The sequence below is a fragment of the Sceloporus occidentalis genome, unplaced genomic scaffold (genome assembly GCF_023333645.1).
Source record: "Sceloporus occidentalis isolate IW3139 unplaced genomic scaffold, rSceOcc1.0.p SCAF_13, whole genome shotgun sequence".
Lineage (NCBI taxonomy): Eukaryota > Metazoa > Chordata > Lepidosauria > Squamata > Phrynosomatidae > Sceloporus > Sceloporus occidentalis.
Window position 1 is genome coordinate 12,583,796 of NW_028316993.1, and position 25,481 is coordinate 12,609,276.

At 43.4% G+C, this 25,481-nt stretch overlaps 1 protein-coding gene across 6 annotated transcripts; it reads left to right on the forward strand.

Moving 5' to 3' along the window:
- The first annotated feature begins 1,269 nt into the window (after positions 1 to 1,269).
- On the forward strand, positions 1,270 to 24,333 carry LOC149305013 (uncharacterized). 6 transcript variants are annotated; one of them, XM_089478368.1, is made up of 17 exons: positions 1,270 to 1,383; positions 1,722 to 1,786; positions 4,623 to 5,278; positions 6,267 to 7,806; positions 8,332 to 8,385; positions 11,000 to 11,104; positions 11,598 to 11,682; positions 13,606 to 13,723; positions 14,707 to 14,866; positions 15,561 to 15,677; positions 16,114 to 16,239; positions 16,452 to 16,545; positions 17,118 to 17,259; positions 18,674 to 18,824; positions 19,608 to 19,697; positions 21,089 to 21,275; positions 22,691 to 24,333. In XM_089478368.1, exons 3-17 carry the CDS (start codon positions 4,794 to 4,796, stop codon positions 23,704 to 23,706), a joined length of 4,470 nt encoding a protein of 1,489 aa, XP_089334494.1. In that variant the 5' UTR covers positions 1,270 to 1,383; positions 1,722 to 1,786; positions 4,623 to 4,793; the 3' UTR covers positions 23,707 to 24,333. The 6 variants fall into 6 exon arrangements, with proteins under 6 accessions (XP_089334494.1, XP_089334497.1, XP_089334498.1 ...); XM_089478371.1 differs by having other exon boundaries at positions 6,267 to 7,800; XM_089478372.1 differs by lacking the exon at positions 8,332 to 8,385.
- The last annotated feature ends 1,148 nt before the right edge of the window (positions 24,334 to 25,481 follow it).

Here is a 25,481-nt window from a genome sequence, read left to right on the forward strand (position 1 = left end):
ACTCCCAGCAGCTGCTTGAGGATGCTAGAACCTGGAGTGTCTGTGTGTATATATGTATATATATACTCCTTGAATATAAGCTTCAAGGAAAGAGCTGAGAAAAGTTCCCTTTGTCAGTACTACAACTCCCAGCAGCTGCTTGAGGATGCTAAGACATGGAGTGTGTGTGTGTATGTATGTGTACATACTCCTTGAATATAAGCTTCAAGGAAAGAGCTGGGAAAAGTTCCCGTTGTTGTCAGTACTACAACTCCCAGCAGCTGCTTGAGGATGCTAGGACCTGGAGTCCCTAAAGAGACCTTTTCCTATCAATTCTCCTTTCTCTATATTCACGTCAAAGTGGCTCTTTTTATTTATTTACTATAGTTATAAATATTTTTGAGCACATTTGTGGGGGAAAAAATGGCCTTTTGGGGCTCCCAAAAGCATCCTCGGGCAGCCACTGGGAGTTGTAGTCCAAAAAGAGAACTTTAGAGGAGTTACTCCCAAACTGGTTCCCTCAGCTGTTTTGGACTTCAACTCCCAGAAGCCCCTGTCAGCTTGGCCAACAGCCAGGAATTCTGGGAGTTGAAGTCCAAAACATCTGGAGGACCAAAGTTTGGGAATCACTGCTTTAGAAGGTGATTCTTTTTATTTATATGCTATAGTCCTTAATATTCTTGGGGGGCAAATTTTAGTTTTGGGACTCCAACTCCCATCAACTTCAGGAGGCTGCTGGGAATTGTAGTCCAAGAAGATAACATTGGACCCATTCTCTTCAGGTTCTCTCCTTTTTTATTTCTGCTTACTCTTGGTATAAATAATCTTGAACACACTTATGAGGGAAATGCCCTTTTGGGACTCCAAGTCCCAGCATCCTCAGCCAGCCAGTGGGAGTTGTAGTCCCAAAAAAGAGAACTTTAGACCTCCAGAAGGAAAAAAGGTTCTCTTGTTCTGGGGACTACAACTCTCAGTTGAGGATGCTGGGACTTTGAGTCCTCAAAAGAGCCTTTTTCCTGAGGGTTTAATTTCCCTCTATTAGGCCAGGCCGCTTGCGCATGCGTACAAGATCCACCGCGCCAACGGTCTCTGTTCTCCTTATAAGGTTAAGCCCCGCCCCTTTCTCTGTGACGCAAAACAGAAGAGAACGTTCCATCTTCTAGCTCTGGGGCGGCTGTTTCTCGTCCGCTTAGGCATTGGCCACACCCCTTTCCTCCGCTGCCCAATCTCAGGGCTGTCTCGCCTGTGTCACGTGACGATCTGCCCCGCCCCTTGCAGCGAAACCGAGGAGGTGGAGGTCCGAAGCGGCGCGCGCGCTTGCGCACTACAGGCGCGCGCGGAGAAAGACACATGCTGGGGGAGTGGGCGGGGCTTCGCTGACCGTTTTTATTTCAAATCTTTGAAGTAAGGAGGGCATATTTTATATATATATATATATATATATATATATATAATATGTTATTAAATATATATAATATATATTTAAATATATATATGTGTATGTGTTATATATGATATATTTTTATATATATATATATATATATAGTATATTATTAAATATATATAATATATATTTAAATTATATATATATATATATTGTGTATATATAATATAATATACTGTATTATATATATCTAACGTTTGAGATATTTAAACATGGTTTTTATTTTTATTTTTTAATTTTCTTTTATTAAATGTTGCTTATATTAATTCATTTCATTTGATTCCCCCCCCTCACACAGGGAGAAGCTAAGCAGGGTCGGCCCTGGCTGATCCTTGGAGGGGAGACCTGCCGACGAAATCCCAGGTGCTGTTTGGGGCTGTATTTCAGAAGAAAGAACCAGCAAAATCATCATCATCGCCATCATCACCATCTCTTTAACGTCCATCACGCACTGCAGAAATAATCCACTTTAACTGCCAGGGAATCCTGGGAATTGTAGTGTGTTGTGGCCCTAGAGCTATCTGACAGAAACTGCAGTTCCCAGAATCCCCTAGCGTCGAGCCAAGGCGGTTAAAGCGGTCTGAGGCTGGATTACTTCTGCAGTGTGAGTTTTGGACTGAAGGCTTCCTTGTCTAAGAAGGCCCTCTGAAATTAATTGGGGGGGGGGTCACCAATAATAATAATAATAATAATAATAATAATAATAATAATAATGTATTTCTTCCCCAGCTCTCCACATAAGTTGACAGGAGACTTGAAGGTCCATGTGTCTAAATATCTTCAAGGATCTTGGAATCTAATCAGGATTCCTTGCTTAAGAAAACCCTCTGAAACCTATGGGGTCGCCATAAGCCGACAGGGGACTCAGTGGTACCTACATTACATATGCGTTTTGTAAGGACACCAGACTCCTTTTTGATCTTGGAAGCTAAGTAGGCTCAGTCCTGGTTAGTCCTGGGGTGGGAGACCGCCAAGGTCTGGAGGATGCTGTATTTCAGAGTGGTTCCTTGCCTGGGAAAACATTCTGAAATCCATGGGGCCACTATAGGTTGACAGCCAACTTGAGGGCACATACTGTAAAGACTCCAGATCCTGGCTAGCCTTGGACACTAGGCAGGGTCAGCCCTGGTTAGCCTTAGGATGGGAGACCCACCAAGGATGACCAGGGGGCTGTAGGCTGCATTTTAGAGAAAGGAACTGGGTGGCAAAAAGGATCCCTTCCTTAAGAAAACCCTTTGAAACCCATGGGGCTGCCTTAGGCAGGCAGCTTGAAGGCACATACTGTAAAGGCACTGGATCTGTCTGATCTTGGGAACTAAGTAGGGGCAGCCCTGGTTAGTCCTGAGATGGGAGACCGCCAGGGCTGGAGGAGGCTGTATTTCAGAGCGGGCAGCAAATAGGATTCCTTGCCTAAGAAAACCCTCTGAAATCCATAGGGTTACCTTGGGTTGACAGGCGACTGGGAGGCACCTACATACACGCATCCTGTAAAGGCTCCAGATCCTGTCTGATCTTGGAAGCTAAGTGACATCAGCCCTGGTTAGTCCTCGGATGGGAGGCCGCCATCAAATATCAGGTATTTCAGAGGAAGGAACTGGCAAAATCACCTCTGATAACTGCTTGACTGAGAAAACCCTGTGAAATCCATGGGGTCACCAGAGATTGATAGGAGACTTCAAACACACACACACACACACACACATGTATGTGTATACATTCATCCCTCCATAACTGCGGCTGTGATATTTCCGGGTTTGATTATTCACGGATTTGATTAATATGTCCTCTAGGAATATCTAGGTCCTCCGGTGCAACTCTGTGGTCAACTTTAACTAAAAGTTGCACTGAAAGAGCTAGAGATTCCTAGAGAGACTACTCTGCTAGGCCTTTGTAGCTCTTCCAGTGCAACTCTATGGTCAGTGTCTGTCAGACATTGACCACAGAGTTGCATTGGAGGACCTAGAGGTTCCTAGAGAGGTGTCCTCTCAGGTAGAAACATGGTGTTTTTGTCATTGGTTGTTTTTCCATATTCACGTCTTGTGCCCTTAACCCTAACAAATATGGAGGGACTATATATATATATATATATATGCACGCACACACACACATACATATACAGTGCGCCCGCGCCATACACGGCCTTGAGCATACGTGCTCAAGCCGCGGCGCACGTGCGGGACAGAAGGGGCGGCGCGTCTCATTCAATTGAATGGGCACGCGCGCCCGTTGCACCCCACGCGCGCCTGCGCCGCCGCACCGCCACACACGAGCCCCATTGTTTCCAATGGGGCTCGAGCATAGGCAGAATTCGCCTTACGTGGGGGATCCGGAACGGATCCCCGCGTAAGGCGAGGACGGACTGTATATACACACACATAGAGATACCCTAAAGGCACTAGATCCCATCTGAACTTGGAAGCTAATCAGGCTCAGCTCTGGTTAATACTTGGATGGGAGACTGCCAACGAATCCCAGGGGCTGCAGGCTATATTTATTTATGTTTAGCCTGAGAAAACACCTCTCTAGGAATCTCTAGGGACGTTATCGGACAAGGGAAATTGGAAGTATAATCCAATGGCAATCCGAACGCAATCATGGGGTTTGACATTATTGCGTGATAGACTACCACACGCAATTTTGGGCAGTGGGAAGCCACTCCGAACGCAATCATGGGGATTCATATTATTGCGTGAGAGGTGATCACACACAATTTCGGGCAATGGCAAGCTATTTTCGGGCAATGGGAAGTCAATTCGAATGCAGTTCGAATTCACGTAAATTCGCTGAAATAGCGAATTCACCTGAATGCGTTCTGACCCCACTTTCTTTTCATTCGAAATTAAGAGAAATTCCTCCCATGTGATACTCCTAGGTCCTCTGGTGCAAATCTGTGGTCAGCATCCACCAGCAGCTGACCATAGAATTGCACTGGAGGACCTACAAATGCCTAGAGGAGTATTTTCTCTTGGCTTTGCATTGCAACATCTGGCAGGCATTGACCATAGAGCCACGCTGGAGGACCTAGAGATTCCTATAGCCAACATATTAATGAAATTGGCGAATAACCAAATCCGTAAAAGTCAAAGCTGTAAGCGTAGAGGGCTGGCTGTATTTGTTAGGTGGAATAGCTTGTTGAATATATATTAAACGTAAGTATCCGCTACTATAATACGTTTTCTTTCTCCCTCCTTTTAAATAGTTCTTTATATGTGAGACCTGACCAGTAAGGATGTGCAGCAGATAGAAAAGGCACCGTTGGGAGAACGACAAGAGGAAATGGAGAGAAGCGACAACAGATAAGCTAGATCAATGCAGTGATGGTTTGGAGCTCATTCTGAATATTGGTGGCAAAAACATATATGCCCACGAGATGCCACAAGATCCAGATAATCATGCCAAAAAGAGGAAGCTTAAAAGAGTAAGATTTGTGGAAGATTTCACTGAAGCTGAGAAGGTTTCTGAAATGTCAGATATTGCTGAAAAAGCAATCAGAAGAGCCTTACACGAAAAATGTTTTGTGAAGCTAACCCCTCTTGACGGCATCGAAGGCAAAAACTGTATTAAACAGGAAAAAGCCGATTTGTGGTTTCCGGAGACGGAGATACTGGGGACACAGAAGCATTTTTATAAGAGATTACTTGGCCCAGAGGAGGAAACTGTAGAGAAGGGATCGAGACCGGGCGTTCCCGACGTCGCTGAAAAAACATTTGATTTTAACAGCCGCAAGACCAAAGTGGGAAGCCATACTGCTAATTTTGGTTTTTCTGAACGGTGTTTGGGTTCCTGGGAGAAGGGGGTTCGCTCCACCTCTCCAGTTGTTTCTGATGAAGAAGATAGCAGGGGAGAAATATTCAGGTGATTCCCGTTCCATAAAGCAGTGGAGGATTGAATTGCTTGGCACTTTTGGCTTCTGCTTCGTTGCTTACGTTTCCACATCCCAGTTCTACACCTCTTTGGCTGCATCTGGGCTGGAGAAATAATCCAGTTTGACACCACTTTTAACTGCCATGCCTCCATGCAGTGGAGTTTTGGGAACTGTACTTTTGTGAGATATTCAGAGAGCTCTGATGCTACAGCCAACTACAAACCCCTGGATTCCATAGCATAGCCATGGCAGTTAAAGAGGTGCCAAACTGCAATATTTCCACAGTGCAGATGCAGCCAAAGGCTATGGAAGGTCGGCAAGTCCTCTCCTGAAAAAGCTTTGGTCCAGAAAAGTTCAGATGTTTATTGTGGCACCAGAGCTCTCTAACCAAAAAGGCTCAATACCACACAAAACCACAGTTCCCAGTATTCCCTAGCATTGAGCCAGGGCAGTTAAAGCAGTCTCAGACTGGATTATTTCTGCAGTGTGTTTTGGACCTTGGATACTTGCAGAGATGTGAGATAAAGATGCAGAACTGAACTGGGATGGTCATGGTTTTTGATCAAAATTGGGAGGTGGGTGTTGTTGCAAAGTTTAGCTTTGGAGTCAATGCCTTCAGTCATTTCCCCCCTCCTTTTGTATTATAATCTGGCAGTATTTGATGCCAGATTATTTAGCACTACATCCTTCTTAAGCCTTTATTTTTATTTATGCCTTGCCTGTCCAGCTCAGACAGTGGCTTTAGTGTGGCTAATAAAAGGATTGATTTAAAAACGGAAAACCAAAGCAATCTGTATTTGCACCTCCCGCTTCATACTCAATGGGAGCCTACATCCACATTTAAAGATACGGATTTACTTCTGGCTTCAGATTTAATAGATTAAGGGATGGCAAGGGACAATAAATGAAAGCTAAGTGGGGCTGTGCCTTATATATTGCATCATTAGCAGAATGAAACCTTTTTCTTTTTTACCACAGCATTCCCTGCCATTCACATAAGGAGCAGTCTGCAGACAAAACAGGGAAGAGAGCATCTGATAATGACTACGTTTCAGAGAAAGGACAGTATAAGAGACTGATAACTTTTCCTGTTAAACACGACAGAAAGAAGGGCTTGGAACAAGAAGCTGTAGTGTCTGAAGAGAATTTCTCATGGGGTCTTGATGTAAAAAAAAGAAATTGTAAGGAAGAGACATGCTCTGAATCTGAAAGTTTGTCCAAACCTCTCCCAAGCGAAAGGGAAAGTATAAAGGCACATGTAACAATAAAAGAATGTAGTGTGCTTTTGGAGGACATATATAAAAGAAAAGAAAAGCCTCGGTATTGCTTAAAACCTCCAAATGCAAAGAAACCGCCACCAAAACTGCCAGAAGATAAGGCTATTTTTTGGAAAAAACTGAAAGTTGTCCTACATGATATGTTGGAGAACAGCTCTCTTAAAAATTCAGGGAATCCCTTCCCAGTAAAAAATGCTGAGAGACCCCCGGAAAATATAAAAGTGGACGAAGTAGAAGTAGAAAGGGACCTGGATCTGAATAGGCCAGCGCAAAATTCTGGACGATCAGGTGCTGTGGGAATAAACATTGCAAAACCTGGCACTCAACTCAGCTCTTTAGAGATTTCTGCGTTATGTGATCAGGGTGTTTTTGCAAGGTTTTCTATTATAGACGCCGACCATGAAAATTCTGCCGTGAGTCATATAGAAGAGAATGAAAAAGTAACAGAGAGCAGGCAGGGAGATTCTTTCCTGATTTCTGGGTCGCCGAGCCTGAAGACCACATCTTCCAAACCCACTGAGTTGTTCATGGAATATGAGAATGAGTCGGTTAAAGAGGTTCACGGGGAAGATACATGTCACACAGCAGAAGAGTACCCAGAAACACACAGTCCAACGTTTTCTGAAGTAGCCGATGTTGAGGATGTTGGCCAACCCAGTGGAATAAATCTCTCCTCTGTTTTTAGTGATAGAACCTTTCACATGTACAAAATGGACTCTGAAACTGGACATGAAGACATACTTCAGGGAAACTGTGAATTTGAACCTCGGGTTGTTCTGTTACATTTAGGTGATCCTCTTAAACTTGATCTCGACGAGAACAGTTCAAGCAAAACCGAAACAGAGACATTCACAGACGGAAGAATTGCTCCAGATTGCAATGCGCTGGATGGAGAAGTTAGTAAAGAGCAGGTGGATGTAGAGGAGAAGGAAACGGTAAACCAAAGTGACTCCGTATCCATGAGCAGGAACCCAGATAGCTGCTTGTTTCTGCTGGACTTGGATGGAGTCTTAGATGATCATGTTCCTGAGTATGCCGCAGAGAACAACAGCGACCTGGAGTATGGATATATTAATTTTGATCGTGGTTGTGATAGTCCTCCGTTGGAAGACACATCAACGTCTCTGTCACCGGCAGATGACACTGCGGTTATGACAGATGAAGTGGGCTGCGATGGAGACATCGACAGTGGAGAAGGAAATGCGAATTTTCAACCTGACAAAGAAAAGAGTCCTGTGGGAGTATGCTTATAATTATTGTCTTTATGGATAGCGGTAATTCGCGGCAGTTCTCCTTTCACAGTGAAAGGGGAGCTTTGACGCTGAACTATAGTATAGCCTGGTGCAAAGGTAATGAAAGATAATCTTAAGAATGGTTAAGGGAACAGGAGCAAACCAGGACAGGAGGGGACAATCTCTCCAACTGCGGATGCTCCTGTCCTGTCTTACAGAAGGCATGTGCTGCTGCTAAACAAAAGGTTTCTAACCATACTGATCTGGATTAAAGATTCCTTGTGGAGTAGCAGACTTGAACATTTGGATCTTTTAAAACAAATTTGGAAATGGTTTTTAGTCATTGTAAACAGTTCAGAGCGGGAGGAGGGCGAGAGCTGTGTAACGGAGGAGAGATTGAAAGAACTTCTTCGCACATACGCTCTTTTGTCTTTTCTGGACTTGATGCTCAAATGAAATGGTTGGAAGAGCATTCTTGAAGACAAAAATGCCTGGAAAGGGGCTTATAATTGGTGTGTTCTTTTTCTGTCTAAGGAAGAAGAAGGCCTGCAGCCACGTCAGTCTCAGGGCACCAAAATTGTCTTTTACGTACGTTCTGTTCCTTCTTTTCCACCTTTTTCATTCCTTTATGGCTCTGGTTTAGGCACAGGAGTATTTGGCAAGCATTACGGCAGGAGCCTAATTTTAGTGCAAAATTGGCTCTGTACTGCTACATGCGTTAACATTTTTTCCTTCCAAGTTTGAAAGTGATTCTATGATCTGGATGGACAGAAGTCCTTTAACATGTAATGAGTAAGAAATGATGTTGACCAAGGCCTCATGCCTCAACACACATGAAGCAGTGGCTTCTGATAAAAGTGTGTCTGCTCCCCAAGAACAACTGCTGAATGGATATCATAAATGCCTTGTTCTTAGCTAACACTAGTCAACTATAGATGCAAATTGTAATGAAGTTATTAGTAGGCAGTGGAAGAGAGCCCTGCATTGTAGAATTATAGGATCTTACAGTTGGAAGGGACCATAAAGGCCATTGAATCCAACCCTCTGCCACACAGGACTAAACAACCAAAGCACCCCTGAAAGTGACCCAGCCAACCTTTGCTTAAAGACCTCCAAAGAAAGGAGAGTCCACCACCCTCTGAGGCAAACCATTCTACGGTTGAACAAGTCCTAACAGTTAAGAAGGTCTTCGTAACATTTAGATGGAATCTCTTTTCTGGTAACTTGAATCAGTTGGTTTGTGCTCTAGTCTCTGGAGCAGCAGAAAAGAAGCTCGCTCCATCTTCTGCATGGCAACATTTCAGATATTTCAAGGCAACTAGTATAACTGTGGGCTGGGTTGTATACTGATGTGTACAGTAGGTTTTGTTCTGATCATGTGGACTGATGAATGTGAACTTCAGGCAACGTAGTGTCCATGTGTAGTGAGTTGGGCATAGGCTCCAGAATGGATAGTGCTAGTGCCAGTTAAGGTGTGTTTGTTATAGTATGCAGAAGAGTCTGCTACAACTGGATTTTCAATCTGCAATACAGATAGATGGAAAGTGGCTGTGACTTATAAGAAGTGACTTATAGATACTTCAGCACTGAAAGCCAGATTTCCTGATAAAAAGAATTTTTGATACTGGGAAATGCTTGTCTGGTCACACAGGTGGTTTACATGCTTTAGCAAGTTAGCGTTGGAGAAGCTGTTGGAAAATGCAGATCTTCTATGAGCAGTACTGTTCACATCCCTGTGGCTTCCCTCAATAAGATTGTTCAACTTTGCGCTGTTCAAATAAGCAGACCATTTCTGTGACAGTTGTTTAGAGCTGATATGTAATGTCTGAACCGGCTCTAAGTCGGTGTTGGATGTTGAGAGGCAAAAGGGGCATGTGAGAAGAAATCTGTGTATTTCACGTAGAAATTGGGGAAGGCACCCTCTCACTGCAAAATGGCAGGCATTGCCCTCCTTGTCCAGTTAGGGAAAGCTCATGGTACACACATCTTCAGAGCGTTTGACCAAACCTGTTTGATTCAATAATACTTTGGATAGGTATAATGCTTTGGGTACTGCATTTTTGTGCGGGTGCACAGTCTGACCTCATTCAAATATCAGCATTTAGGCCGTGCAGATTTTAAAACGAACATTAATAGAAATGTTCACATCTTGATTGTTGGAATGAGTGTTGTCTTTGTCATTAAAAAGCCCGCCGCAGGTTTCTTGTTATCTGTATCTGCTGAGGGAGAGGAGGTGAAAGCATTTTTGCTCTGCTCTGAGGCAGGTTGCTTTGCCTTGCCGAGAGCCAGATGGAAGCGAGACAAAAGTGAGACATTGCAGAGGCTTTCCAAGAGTATCTTTGTAGTAATTACGAAGTGAAATAGGCCGCTGGTGGTGGGAAAATGGATCCTAATTAGTTATCATAATGAGTTGATAAATATCAGTATCCTGGAGAGACAGTTCAGAGTGTTGTGGACTTATTCTTCTTCCCTTGAGAACGGTCTGTGTGCTGTTCAGATGTCACACTTTTTTGTCTGCTTAATCTATCTTTCTCTAATTATATCATTTTGTATATCAGTGTTGTAACTGGGCTTTGCTTTTGTAACTGATTTTTAAACCTGTTGTGTATGGAGACCTATCTCCAGTGTGTTTCCCAGCTCTGCTTGTTTGTGATCCTTTAGCCCGGCTTTCTTTGTGCCTTTTGCTTTTGTGCCTTTCTGAATGATTATGGAGGTGTGTACCTATGTACAGAAGCAGCTTTGGGATGGCCAGGCGCCAACCAAGTTTGCTTTGACACTAGAACAGTAAAAGTAATAACAATCAGAATGTGGCTTAAAGTGTCTTTGAGCATGTCTCTTGATTTGCTGGTATGTTAAAGCCCAGGGATAAAGCAAAATTTAATAATAATAATAATAATAATAATAATAATAAAACATTTTATTTATATCTCCCGGTTCTCCCTTTGGCTCGACAGCTAGCTAGAATTTAGGCATGTACAATGGAACGGGACATTTTGGTTAGTTTTGGTTTTACGTCCACATTACAAGCACAAACAGATCAAGACCTCATGCTGTGCATTCCCTATTCTGGAGCTTGCTAGGCAATATCTATCTCTGTCCAACATGGAATACATATTTGGACTCTCCTCCCCCCCGCTATCTGGTCGTCTTGCACTTGCAGGACTTTGTTTTGTTGTTTTCCTCTTCCTCCTTCTTCTTCCAGGAATTGTCTGGGCCATTGGTCAAGCTTCGTGGGACTCCCAGGGATAACCGTGACGTGTTCGGTTTGGAAAAGCTCAAAGAGTTGGAAAAGTCTTCCAGCGACAAGGTGCACATTTCTAGGTCTCATGCCATGTAGATATTTTCATTTCACTTTGCAGCGCGATGAAATAATGACGTAGTCAATTAGCAGCTAATGGCAGCTGCTTTGATCGCTGCGAAGGGTCCTTTGCAGGGAAGGATGATTAAATTAGTGGCTAGGAATACATTTCAGGCCACTTTCTGCCCTAGCGGTGATGCTGAGAGCTTGTTAACATGTGTAAGAGCTTCTGCAAACCTGTCTCTAGTGCTACTGCTGCTATTTCTCCTAGCCCACACTTATATTCTCAACAGTCAAGATGAGTTTAGTTTAGAAATCAGATCCGTATATGTTAATACACAAATAGCTGTTTTAGTTTTGGGGCACAAATACAGTAAGGGGGTCACAATTTCATTCATGGGCTCTTGTTTGTTGCTTCTTTGTAAAATTGCTTGAGGAATGACTAATTCCATCTTCCTTTTTGAAAATCTATCCATCATCAATGAAATTCCTGCCACTCAAGGAAAGCCAAGGCAGCATTGCTAGTCTGTCCCCGTGTAGCAAAGGTGAACGGAAGCTATATTCAGCAAACAGATTTTCAAATTTAGGTAAGTAAATATTAATTCGATTAAAATACTAAGCTTCCAGGGCTTTGTTTTCAATGCTTTCCTTCATGATAGATGGGCAGGCTGTTCTCTGCCTGGGGATAACCCTATTTTTTCCCCTCACAGCCCTGTGGAATGGGGCAGGAGAAGAAGTAACAACTGGTCTAAAGTCATACAGAAAACTTGGTGGCAGAGTGAGAAATTTGAACCAGGGTCTCCATGCTCCAGGTCTCTGAACTGAATCACACATGTGATTGCCTGAAAACTTGTTCTGTGCCTTCAGGTCCTTTCCAACTTATGGTAACCTTAAGGGGTTTTCTAGGGCTGATAGTGTATGTCTCCAAAGGTTACCCAATATCCAGTGGGTTTCTATGGCTGAGAGGGAAATTAAAACTCGGTCTCCAGAGACATAGTCCAGCTCTCAAGCCACTACACCACACTAGCTCACCTGAAAACGACAAAATCCTTAGTCTGACCTATAGATGCAGCAAAAGAGGTACCAAAGGTCCCTGCAGTCCTAATCTCTGGAAGGTAGTTCACTTCAGTGACTGTGCTTGGCTCAGAGCCTGGTTTATGGTGTACATGTTTTGCACCATCTTCTACAGTTCAGGCCTTTCAGTTGTCAATTTAGTATCACTTGATAAATCTCCAAGCTTCTTCAGATTGATGAAAGCCCTCTTGGTGTCCAGAAAATTACCTGTGAGCTAGCTGTTACAAAGCCACCTCTTGATGTCCTCGAAGTCAGAAGTAGCAGATCCAGGATTTTGTCAGGGAAGATTTTCTTCCCCCCCCTCCCTTTTTCTTTCAAAATAGAAAATGAAATGCTGCGCTTATACTACACCTTGTCTGAAGTGGTTAAGGGTTATGTGTTTTATGCTTCACTTTCGACATTGAAAGAAAAAGTGGGGGGGGGGGGGGAAACCCTGCTGTTGGTACTTTGCTTTCCTGGGGATGGAACAAAGATGAGGGCAAGATCTTTATTCTGTGTACTTTTCATCATAGTGGTCATAATAACTCTAGGAAGCCCACCTTGGTTACCAAACTGATGAAAGTCCTGCTATACTCAGGAGAACAACTGGCAAGACACACTGAGGCTCATGCTTTTCATTCAATGGATTTAAAAAACCCTCTTACATGTTATTTTTAGGAAGCTGAGGCAGAGGTTTGGAAGGGGAAAAATCTCAACCTCCCTATTTAAAACCCTACATTTCAGCCACTGAAATACATAAAGTAGATTAGACGGTGTTGATGAATCCACTGCATTTGTACTGAGGTTGCAAAGTGGATTTTTTAAAAAATCTTTCATTGGCTTTCAGTAATATAGAATAAAAGCAACAGCATTTTGTAACTCCGCAACAAAATCCTCCAGTACATCTTGGTGACAGTGGAGGTACTAGCTGGGGGAGAAGTACATAAAGCAGCAAGTCAGGCGCATTTATCATTCAGCCCCTCGGGAAAGAGAGTGACAACCTGGGATGGGTTAGAAGAAAAAAGGATGATGCGTGCATGTGTTGCCACAAAAAAAAAGGCTTAGAAAGACCAGCCTATGTAAGATCTAAGTACCTTGTTTACTACTTAGTCTTTTGAGGTTGGATTTGTAGGTTTAAAAGAGCTACTGAGATCTTTTTGTAATATAAGTCTGTGCAAGAATGGTCTTTGCACAGATACTCAGTTAACCAAAATGACTTAAGAGGGCAAAAGTTCTAAATCCTTCCACCACGTTCACTTGGGGAAAGGGAGTAAGTCCTGCTGTTTATTGGAAATACCCCTCCCAGCAGCTGTTGCAACTGAAAAACGTAACTACTGATAATAGGAAAGGCTTAAACTGTTAAAATGATCATTGTTAGGGCTGCCTATCATTTCTCTTCTGTAAATTCCTTGGGGGGAAAGCCAGAGAATCTGAAGTTCTTTCTTTTTTGTCCCAAGATGATAGCAACTCAAAGAAGAGAAGTCAGAGACTGAATAGTTCAGTAGTTCGCACCCTGACTGAGGAAGAATGTCGTGATAAGGTTGTGGCTGACTTGAGGGCAACACTCCAGAAAAGGTAAGCCAGCAAATCCTAGTGCATATAGGATGGGTCTCTGATTCATACTGTAGGAGGACAAAGGTAAGTTTGAAACTCATTTTGATTTACTGTTATGTGTAAAACATTTCCACCCCAGATTTCTTTCAAAGAGAACAGGTTTGGCATAAGTAGAGTTATCCGGATGACAAAGGTAGAAAGCGAATGAGCTAAGATTATCAGTAAGTTTTATGGCTAAGGGAGGAGCTGAACCCAGATCTTTTTGGCCAAAGTCCCAGACTCTAGCCATTATACTATAATTGTAGATCTGTCTGATCTACGAAATGGATCCTTCCAAAGTTTCTCTCTTTTAGAATACAGTCCTTCAAATTCAAGCCTTTTTACAGGGTGGGGTAACCCTATAAATAAATGAATAACTATATACTGTATGTACACTCATCCCTCCATATTTGCAGCTTTGATATTTGCGGCTTTGATTAATATGTTCTCTCTAGGAATATCTAGGTCCTCCAGTGCAACTCTGTGGTCAACTTTAACTAAAAGTTGCGCTGAAAGACCTAAAGATTCCTAGAGAGAATACTCTACTAGGCATTTGTAGCTCCTCTAGTGCAATTCTGTGCTCAGCGTCTGTCGAATGTTGACCATAGAGTTGCACTGGAGGACCTAGAGATTCCTAGAGAGGTGTCCTCTCAGGTAAAAACGTGCTATTTTTGTTATTTGCAGTTTTTCCATATTCATGGGGGTCTTGTGCCCCTAACCCTAGCAAATATGGAGGGACAAGTGTATAAAGTCCTCATAAAGATTTGTGATCTGGGCCTACTCTGAAATGAATATGCACATAACACTTATGTGACACAGCCACCTTTGGCCTTTAACTGGCCAGTCCTGAGAGAATAATGGCCTTCTGGCTGGTGAGAAGGTGACCTGAAAAGGACAAAGGTATTTGCAAATCAGGCCCCATATAGAGTAATTGGCACATTTTTTCCTTGCCTGCTGCTTTTCAGGTTGGATGCCTCCCCTGACTTGGATGTGGAGAGAAGTACAGTTTCCAAGATTGCAAAGCAAGTGGAGAGAGAGATCTTCAAGCTTTCTTGCTGTGTTGACCAGCATTATAAAAAGAAGTATCGCAGCCTGCTGTTCAACCTGAAATCACCAGGAAATCGGGTCAGAAATCCTTTATTCGCCTTGTAACCTCTTTAATGAGCAACACACTCCTCATTATTAAGCCAAGGCTGTGGTGCAGGGCTAGTAGGGAGACCTCCTGCTCTCTTCTGTTACTAATACCCTTTGCAACACTTGCTACCCATTAATCTTAATTCTCTCGCTAGACTTTAAAGATATATGTCTAATCACCAAGGGTTTCTTTAATTGGCTCTGCTAGTGGAGATTCCTCAGTAGACAAAATCATTCTCTTTTACCTTTGTCCTCTCTGTTCTGTTTCGGCAGTGGGTCGCTGATGCGGTGACCTGTGGCTTCCCCAGGCTCTTGCTATTTGAGTCACCTGATGATACCTGCCAGGGATGAGCCTGAAAGGAATACTTTGTGTACTCCTTAATTTGTCTCTGAGAACCATTTCCAGCTTGGACATGTTTGGAGAAGCGTGCAAAGAGAATTTTGGGTAGACCCAAACAGTGTTCTAGAATACTGGGATATTGGACTGGTGATGAGGAATTTGTGTATATAACAGTTTCTTTTCTGTTTCATCCTAAATCTGCTCTACCCTTGGACTGTCTTCTAGGGTCAGTGTTATCTATATCTATATCATCTATCTATCTATCTATCTATCTATCTATCTATCTATCTATCTATCTAATATTATATTCTTCGAAGCACTGCCTCCTTTTCTTGTTTTTTTCAGCCCCTCTTTAAGAATGTGGTCCTGGGAGAGATCACTCCCAAGAGGCTCGTTCAGATGAACTCTTTAGAGATGGCACCCAAGCAACTTGCAGAGTGGAGAGCCAAAGAAAACAAACGGGTAAGTCTTTCATTTGTACCTGGGAAAAGGAGATGGTGAAACTACTAAATGTCTAGCTTGGCCCCCAAAGTTTTTCCAAGCCTCTGACTTGCTCTGTGTACAGAAAACTAGACCTGAAGACTATCATTCCAAGAAAAGGATGTTTCTCATTAGAAGTCCAACAGCCCTTGGATTTTGCACAGCTGCTGATTTCTTAAAACTTTACTGCGTGCGAGTAAATATTAGAATTATGTCACACTTTAAACGTCCCTAAGTGCCTGCTCTAGGAATCACAGTCAGTCCTGGTTTCCTAGCATGCAGCCGTGTATAACGCTGTTTCAAAAACACAGGTTAACACCCATCTGCCATCTTAGGAACCTAACTAAAAACAGGGTGCTTGAAGCAGCCCAAAAAAGATATGTCTGGAGCCATGCTGATAACACTGTGCCCCTTGCAGGTGTTAGACATTATACAGAAAGAGGAGCAAGAAGCACCAAAGCATTGCTTGGAAAAATTCACCCACAAAGGAATCGTAGAGATACACAGAGAAACACAGGAGGACTTGACAGCCCAGGAGATCTTTGTAAGTAGGTGGCAATGGGTGTTCAGACGGGTGTGACCGATTGAGCACATTGTGTATGTGCGCATGTGCATGTGTGTATCGCCCTTCAAGTCGCATTTAGACTTATGGTGACCTCGATGAATACCCAGATTGCTTAATAGGGGGATCCAGTTTTACATGACAGAACTAAAACATAAGAGCACGATAATTTATTATCTTTCATTTCTTTTAAGAAATCACAGTCATTTGAGGGCGAATCTAGTTCTGTTAGCCTGATGGAGCTTGAAAAAGACCCAGGAGATAACTCAGATTGTTCAAAACATCCTGGTAAGTAATCTTGGGCAAAGCACAAGGTCACCTTGGCCTCTGTGAATTTTCTATCCAAATGACTTAGGAATGTAGCAGTAAGAAACTTTGAGTCCCACTGAGGAGACATGGGATTTAAGGTGCAGTCTGTCAGATGTTTTTCTAGTGGCAGCACTGTTGAAACAAGGGGAAAATATATGTACTTTTAAATAGCTGCTTTTCTCTCATTGCAACAAGGCCAGTTCCTAGAGATGTTGTGCATGTCCTTACCAGGCACATGATGCTTTGTTGCTGGAGAGAAATACACAAGATTGCGCTGCCTTGAGATTGTGGGCATTGTTGGATGGAGCAACTGGAGGGATTGGACTAGAGAAGGATTAATTTTTTGGGAGTACTGGATGAAGGGGCCCAGCCCATTTGTGCCAAAATAAACTTTTGCATTTGGGAATTAAAAAAATTAAAGTTAATCTTGACATCTAAATGATAAAAAGGATGTACTTTTGACCTTTGACCGCAAGGATTCTGCAAAAGTGTTACAGAATAACTGAAGGTGTAAATGGGGGGAAATAACCCTCTTTATTCTGCTTCTACAGGAAAGATGACTGCTAGTAGTGAGATGGACTTTAAGCCACCTACAAAAAAACGTACTTTAAACCAGAAAGCAAATACCTCAAGAGATTTGAGTCCATGCATCACGTACTCAGAGGGACGAGGGAAACCTTTACAGGAGAAGAGGTCTGTATAACATGCACATTGCAACCTTCTGAAGTTTACAAGTGAAGGTTTGAAACACTTAACAACAAATAACAAAATACTTAAAAGCAAGAGATACATTCAGTCCTTACACACACACACACACACACAGCCCAATTAGACTAAGAAATGTTTTAGTTTGATGGGACACTTAGACATGATTGCCATTTTCCTTTTTTTGCAAGGGTAAGGGGGGAAACTACACTTGAAATCTTTTAGAAGGGAGTCTGAGCTTTTCGAGGTCAGCTTAGTCTGCTGTTTTAGAACACTCTATAGCTATTGACCGCCAAGTCTTTGGTCTTGTCTACACTGGTGGGAAACCGTGTCTTTGCCCCGTAGCTGCAGCGCAGTTTCCCAGTCAGCGGTGACTCCGATAAAGCCACACTCGCTGGCCAGATTGGAGTGACCCGGAAGAAATGGGCGGCCCTATGATCATCATGTGTCCTATAGTGGGGAATATTTCCGGCCAATTGGCTGTGTCCTCACCGCCGATTGGGATTTTCCAGGTGAGTGCAGGGTAAAAAGGTAGCTCTTTTTTCTCTTTGATTTTTGGAAAAGGAGCACCGCGTTGCATGAGAATCCTGGGGAACCGTGTGTGCCTGGGTTGCAGCTATTACTTTCACTGGTGTAGACAAGCTGTAAGTTTGTGGAAATGAACTTTCTCTCGCAGTTGACTGCATCTACACTATAGAAATAATGTAGTTTGACACCACTTTGACTGCTGTGGAATTTCTGGGATTTGTAGTTTTGTGACGTATTTACCCTCCTCTGTCAGAGAGGTCTGGTGCTACAACAAATGACAGATCCCACTGCTGTGTCCAGCATGCCCACTCATAGGCATCGCTGGAGCTGCACCTGTGGAAGTACACTGGCAGTCCCCACATGCCATAGGATAGATGAGTGGATGTCAGGATTAAACAGGTACACTGTGGCAGATTTTGCCACTGAGGAAGAATGGATCTTTTTACAAAATAGGGGTTTGCCAGCTGGATTGTGATCTGCTTCCTGTTCCTTCCAACCCATTTTTGCCTCTACTACTTAGTGTTTAATGTTTACATGGATGCTCCACTAGTGCACTTGTGCACTTTACAAGAATAATGTTCAGGTAGTTTCTAACCAAAGCTTGTGATAACATTTGGCTGAAAACTAGAGACACAGATAACATATGTGTCTTTATTAAACATTGGTTGAAACAGCAGTACAGTTAAAGAGGAAGTAATAAATAAGTAAAATAATAAGTAATAAATAATAAATACGTCAAATGGGGAGGAGGAGGTAATGGCAACATATTGTTATTCTGGAACATTTGTTCATCTGTTAAATGCATACCATGACCTTCTATCCAAAGAGGCACTTGAACAGAATTTGATCTGCAAACTTCCCTATCTTTCTTCAGTTCCGTCTCACCTGACATTCCCAAGAAACGGCGGGTGGAGAAGCAGGCCAGCCCTTCATCCATCTGGAAAGGATTCATCCAAATGTTTGGTATAAAGCAATTTTTGGCAAAAGCTTATCCCGTTTCTGGCTCAAGCTGCCTTCTCTGTCAGGTATTTTCCCGTGAAACTGGATTGACAGATGGATGGGGGGTGGACAGAGGTTAATCGCTCTGGAGGAATTGAGTGACTGCAAACTTTCTATGAAAGCTGTTTTTAAAATCTGTTTTTTGAGCTATTGTCAATGAGACGTCCCTAGTGTTTTCATTGGCTTTTAGTTATTTATTTAAAATGTTAAAACTGTTTTTGCTTGCTGCATGCTGCCTTGATCAAGAGGCAATAAAGCCTGACATAAATAAATAAAAATGAAATAAAGGTAGCTTTATTAGCTGGGTAGAGCATCAAGAAAAAGAAAAGGCAAGGCTTCTTCCTGCCCTTTTTTAGTCTGTGAGATGCTGTTGTGCATGTCCTTTCTATAATCATGAAAGCTAAAAAAAGATGTTGCAGGGATTTCCAAGCACTTTGGTCATTGGACAGTTTAAAAACATGTTTAGAAATAATTTTGCAGTCTAGAAGGTGGCTTAGTGACGAATAGTCCCAGCGACGAAATCAGCAGTTGCTGGTTCAAATCTCGCCTCTCCTGGCAGCTCATTAGGAGGCTTCATTCTTTTAGCCTCCTCCTGCTTCCTCCTCTGGCTTTGAACTGCTTGCCGGCTTCAGAACATCCCTGTAAGAACCGCTGAAAGAAGGTGTGCTTAGCACTTACGTTAGATAAACTATGTTGTCGGGTGGGCAAATTGTGTCACAGGCTTGTTGTGGATGTCTTTTCTGTGATAGTCACAGCTATCCCCTTTGCCGCCCCTTTCTTCCCTCTCTGTCGCCTTGCGGTTCCTCTAGGACTTACCTCATCTTCTTCAGTCAAAGGGCTGCATTATTCCAGAGGACGTCTGGGCCTATTTAGACAGCATATGGCCAGCAAGTAGCAAGGTATCTACATTCAGAAAAGTCCCTTTTTCCCTTTGCCTTCTGGTTCTTTTGCTGATATAATAACTGGTGCCTTTGAATCTCTGCATCTGCCCAGCCCTTTTTGCGCAAGACTGAGACCCCAATTAGCATCTGAAGCAGATTTGTGCTACTTGAGACTCCTTCTGGGCAGATGCAGCTCTGTGGGGAAGTTCCCTCATTGAGGCTGCTTTTCCACTGATCATGTTCTTTTATGAAGGAATGGTACAGGCTGAGAAGGAGGAAGAGGAGGTTAGCCTCAAAACAGTATGTATGGAGCAAGATGCTCTTGCTTGAAAGGGTAAGCAGCAGGGCTTTTTGAGGTGTGGCTTCATTACGGCTGCTTGAAAAGTCAAGGTGGTTTAATCCTTTAATGCCTCCTTTCAGTCTTTTAGTCCAAGGGCCCATCGTTCAAGAATTATTGCTGTTCTTGAATACTTTGTGAACTGCACTCAGTCACTGTAGGTATACAGTTTGGTAGCATTGTATTAAGAAGTGTGTGTGCAGTTGCTGAATTCGGTAGTAAGATATCCGCTGTGTTCTGCCACAGAAGGGGCACAGCATGAATCAAAAGAGCAGCAGAAATCCTTGCAGTTAGATAAGGAGGCCAACACCACTATTCTTTCGGACTCACATGCCCCAGATAGCTGGGAATATATTTGCAATTATTTAATTCATTAACCAGTGAAGGAGTTACTTGTGGAGTTGTCCACAGAAAGGGGCTGAATGTTAGTGACTTAAAAACAAACAAGCAAAACCATAAGGCATAGGTGAGAGCTGAAGGCCTTTTTTTCTTACTGACTGTGAGTGATGTAACAGGGAGGCTGAACCCCATTTGAATGCTCCTCTCATCCCCACTCCTTCCTGGGCAGCATCTTCCCCTTCCCTCCCTCCTTGAAAGAGATTTAGCTCTCTGGAGATCATCAGCCACCATTGAGGTGTCACCAGGGAAGATGCCAGCCTTCAGCCCTCTCCTCCACTGTAGAAGAAACCTATAGGTGGAAACTTCACTTGACAAACAGAGAGGATTGCCAGGTTGTGGACTCAGCAACTCATTTTTCCTTCTCCCACCACCCTGATACTGGATGGGATAGTTTATTGCCCTGACCTGGGGGATGGACTGAAGCCGCAGTGGTGTTCCAGTGTCCTTTTGTGGGAGACCTTTATTCCCAAGATATTTGAAAAAGGGGGACATGTAAGCTTTCATCTGTAATGTCTGTTCTGAGTTGGAGTTGCAATGAGTTGTAGTTGCACTGCACTCATCCTTCCTAAGGGGAATGCTTTTATGTCTCAATCCAGTAGGTCTCACCATATTTATCAGCAACACTTCTTGCTCTGTGATAATGGTCTTCCTCCTTTTTCTTTGTTTTTTGAAGGAAATGGGTGTGATACGATTTCAACCCAGCCTGCCCAAAGACTCCAACCCTTACAACATGCTCTACACCTACCTGAACAACAAGCAGAGATACGGCGTGGTGGACAGCGACCAGATGGAGATATTCATGGTGCCCTTAGCAGCCTACCAGCCTGTGCCTTCTAAGTTTCACCCACTTGGGGGCCCAGGTAAGGACCCCTAACAAGCCTATCTCCTTCTCTTGAGGCTTGGGGTGGTGGAGTCGGAACAGCTAATAGCCATTGTGGACACCCTTCTGAGAGGAACACTTTGTGCCACTGTAAATCATTACTTTATCCTCTGTTTTCCTTTCACTGCTTTAAACTAATATGGCTACTCTGCTGTCATTTGTCTTCTGCAAGGAGTTTTGTTTGTGTAAGCAGTTTTGTCAGCTTGGGGAAAAAAAAGAAAACAGAGGAGGAAAGGACATAATAGAGGTTTATAAGATTATGGGCACCATGGCTTTGGGGGAGGAGGGGTAAGCAACAGGGAAATGTTCACCTCTCAGCGCACATAAACTTGGAATCATTTAATGACACTGATAGGCAGGAGGCATAAGGCAAATAAATGAGAGGAAAGATGCTGAATGGTTTGGGGAGTGAGATTTCCCTTGGGACAACTCTTCAAAAAGAGCCGGGGCCTTTTGCTAACAGCAGCAAGATTGCCAAGGCACTCTGTATGTATTCCTTTAAAAAAACAAACCCAATTATAGCTCCAGAGTACAGATAATGTTGAAATGAGATATATTAGTTATTTTTGCAAAACAGCATCTGGCAGGGAGCAATGGTCCTTGAGAAGAAGGCAGTGAAGGGGGCCTTGGATTTCTGTGTCTTCCCCAGATGTTGGGTCTGACCAGAGTTTCTGTTGGGTATCTGCAGGCTGATTATCCCAAAAAGTTCGTCTTCCTAAATTGTTCCTCCACCCATTTTTCTTCTTCTTCTTCTTTTATATTATTCACTGTGACCTTTGCATCCTGAGACGGCATGGCATTAGATTGTCCTCCTGCAACCGGATATTAAAATTTCCTTGTCGACATTTGGAGTGGACTCATTTTTTTTTATTTCTCATTGCAAAATGCTAGAAAGGCATGTGCCCATTTACCAAGTGTGCTATTTACCCAGGGCCGTTGCGAGAGGATGAGGGGAGGCAGTCAAGGCAAAAAGGCTGGAGTGAATCCTTCATGTAGTAAAGTTTCATAGAGAAGATCAGTGTACTTTATTGCATTCTTCTGTTCCTCATCAAATTTCTTTTTATATGTGCAAAAAACAGCTCTCAAAAGGTTACATGTTCTAAAGCAGTGTGGAGCACATCTTCTTTCCCACTGAGTAAAGGGGAAATAACTGCCAGTGAGTTGGCCTACTTGTCTTACAACTCTGAGATTTAAAAATCCTAGACAAGTTTGCTTTTCTCTCCCTCAGACCTGATTTGACTTCCAAAATGTCACATTGCTGTTGGTTTCTGTGCACCCCTTGGGGCCAGAGCACTTATTTTAAGCACCTTGGATTCTGGTGCTTTTATCACCAGTTTGTAACTAGAACTAGATGTACATGATTTGATTTCCACTGCTTTTTTTCCCCATATGCAGGGCTTGATCCATCCCACCCTTCTTTGCTGCTAGGGTTAATTCTTCCCAAGAGAACTTGTGGAACTGCTTTAGAAGCTAAGACCAGTCCCGTGCCAAAAGCCAAGAAGACTGTCACTTTTAGTGACAGCATCCAAACCAGATGCGTGGACCTTCCTTCCCATTCGCAAGAAAGCATTGGCCAGCCCTGTGCGCCGGGACCTCTGTCCGAAGGTGGGTTCATCTATGGAAGGGAGAACCAAGCCGAGATTGTGATGCCAGTACAAGAGCCGCTCACGCTCAGTTCTTTCGTTAGTATCCCTGAAGGGTTTGACACACAGACACTTCATAGAGAGCCTTTCATTTTGCACCCTGAAAGGCAAGGCGCTGAAGCCTTTCCCATCATTTTAGGTGAGTCTGTCCAGTCACTCAGTGGCCCTACTTGGCCTGGAGGGCAGCTGAGCAATTTGCCTCTGGAAATTGTGGGCGCACAGCCATGTCAGGGTGAAGATCAGGTGCAACTTTTCATTAATTCTGACCCTTCACAATTCTGGAACAATTTTGGACTTCTCTTGCTTCCGGGGGCTGTTGGTCCAGATCAATATGGACCCAGTGGAGCACAAGCCCTAGATGTAAAGGACCCAGTTTTGTCCAGAATACTGTCCGCTGAAGGTGTGCCTTCTTGCAACGTGTCTCAAGTTCTACCTTCATCTCAGATCCTTTGCACTGGCTCCCTTGCTGAAGAATCCAGTTCGGTTGTGGAGGAAACTTTACGCCTCATTCAGCAGATGGCCCAGTTGGACTCCAACGTACAGATACCGGAGCTTCAGCCACTACCACCACCACCACCTCCACCACCACCACCTCCTCCGGCTGCCGTCAGTCTTCCCATAATGCCAGCTGAAATCACTTCTGCTTTGTCTCAGACCTTAGCAGGGCTAGAAATCCCCCCAGTTCAGCACGAGGATGGTACGTATGCCCAGCTTCAGCAGCTCTTGTCTGCTTTGAGTGGACAGATGCAGCCCCCTTCTGCTCCTTAATATCTCTGCTCACTTAATGGTGGACTTGCCAGAGGCATAACCAGGAGAAAGAATCCTCCATGTTATCTGAAAAAGAGGTCAAGAGCTTTGATTAACTGAACGAAGAATGTGCAGGGGGAGTAGTTAGCCAGCTATTAAGAATAACCAAGATATAAATAACCTTAACTGATTAATGATTGAGACCCAGTGATTGAGAAAGAGAGAAATGAGGAGCGGCTGGAAACATTGCCTACTGGCTGTATGCCAAAACTAACCCTTTAGTATTGTATCCTATCCTTAACCATAACAGGGCCCATTGGTGCCTCCAGTATATTTCCCCCTCCTCCTTTTTTTCTCCTGGATTTTCTTCTTCCCATTTCCATTTTTCATTTTTTTTTTTTTTGGAGGGGAGTGTGGTGTTACTTAAAACCACAATAAACATTTTAAAAATACAATAGTAAGAACATAGTTCATGTTGCAGAATACTGGTTTGCAAACAGAATCCACACATTGGTGGATTTAGCAAAGGAGAAGGCAGAGGGGGGAAAAAACAGTATTGGATCTGCGCTTAGACGATTGCTGGTTGTTACTGGTTTTTTAAATGTTAACTTACGTTGAAGCAATAAAGCTCTTCTTATTTTTCTAAGAGAGATGCGGTTCTTTTGCTTTCTTAGCTATGCACACCCTGCGTGTAATGTGGGCTCCAGGAGCTCTTGGCATGTCTTTTGGGGATGGGTGCGTGAAAAACATGGCTTTCCAGAGCTGTAGATAACATAATGTTAGGAAAATGTAAAATCGTAGTGTTGAGAAGGGCCAGAGGGCAATCTTGTCCCCATTCCCTGCCAGAAGGAGAAAGCAGAATGCTTTAGAAAAGATGCCTCTGTCGCATCAGGTCAAAGGAACAGGGAGGGAGAGAAATACTCTTTCTCAGTATTGTTAGCCAGTTCTTCTGGGAGCTCTAGCTGGGAGTTCATTTCTTACCTCCTAAAATGACCTCCAGTCACTCCATAACCTGAACAAAAATTCATTTCACCTGTTTTGTTAAATGGCAGTCTCGGAACAGAGGAGGCACGCTTCACAGTCACCCATTCAATCCATCACTTTATTCATATCCAGCCTTTCGCTTCCAAAAGGGTGCTGAAGAAGGCTAAGGGAGTAAGGAGAGATACGAGTAAAATGACAGATTGCTAAAACATACAAAAAAGATAAGGTTAAAACAATATGAAATAGCCTATAGATATAGCGGTTTGAGTGTTGGGACTACAACTCTGGAGATTGGGGTTCGATTCCCCGCTTGAGTCTAAAACCCATCTGAATAACATCGGGTAAGTCACATTCTCTCAGCTTCAGATGATGGCAATGGCAACCCCTCTCTGGCTTGCCTCCATAGTGTGGGGCATGTTTTTGGAAGGGAACAGCAAATGTGTGGGGCAATGGGCCTTGAGATGGAAGGATGCTAAATCTTTTGAAAAGCCCTTACAATCTTGGGCATAACAAAGGACCCTCTGATGCGCCACGTGGACCTCGACCCTCACCACAAGTCCATTACCAAATGCACTTGCTGTTCCTTTCTTGAGAGATGCACCCAGCCTTAAAAGTTGGCTACCACACTTGAGAGTCGAAAGTGTCTTGCAGGGGCTTGAGACGTGACTTGAGACTTGGACTAAATACATCACTGTGTTTCAGTCTGAATGCCCCTTATAGAGCCAAGGTTCAATTTGGCTGGAAGATCAGCCCCGCTGCAAAAAAGCCTAGCGGTTACAATAATGGAAGTTTGCATTTAGGACCACCTGTGT

What these genes read in the sequence shown, in the direction of transcription:
- LOC149305013 (XM_089478368.1), top strand. Translation starts at nt 4,794, where the DNA reads ATGCCACAAGATCCAGATAATCATGCCAAAAAGAGGAAGCTTAAAAGA. An exon ending in AAACAGATTTTCAAATTTAG is followed by an intron (nt 11,683 to 13,605) that starts GTAAGTAAATAT and finishes TTTTGTCCCAAG; the next exon opens with ATGATAGCAACTCAAAGAAG. An exon ending in AAACCTTTACAGGAGAAGAG is followed by an intron (nt 17,260 to 18,673) that starts GTCTGTATAACA and finishes ATCTTTCTTCAG; the next exon opens with TTCCGTCTCACCTGACATTC.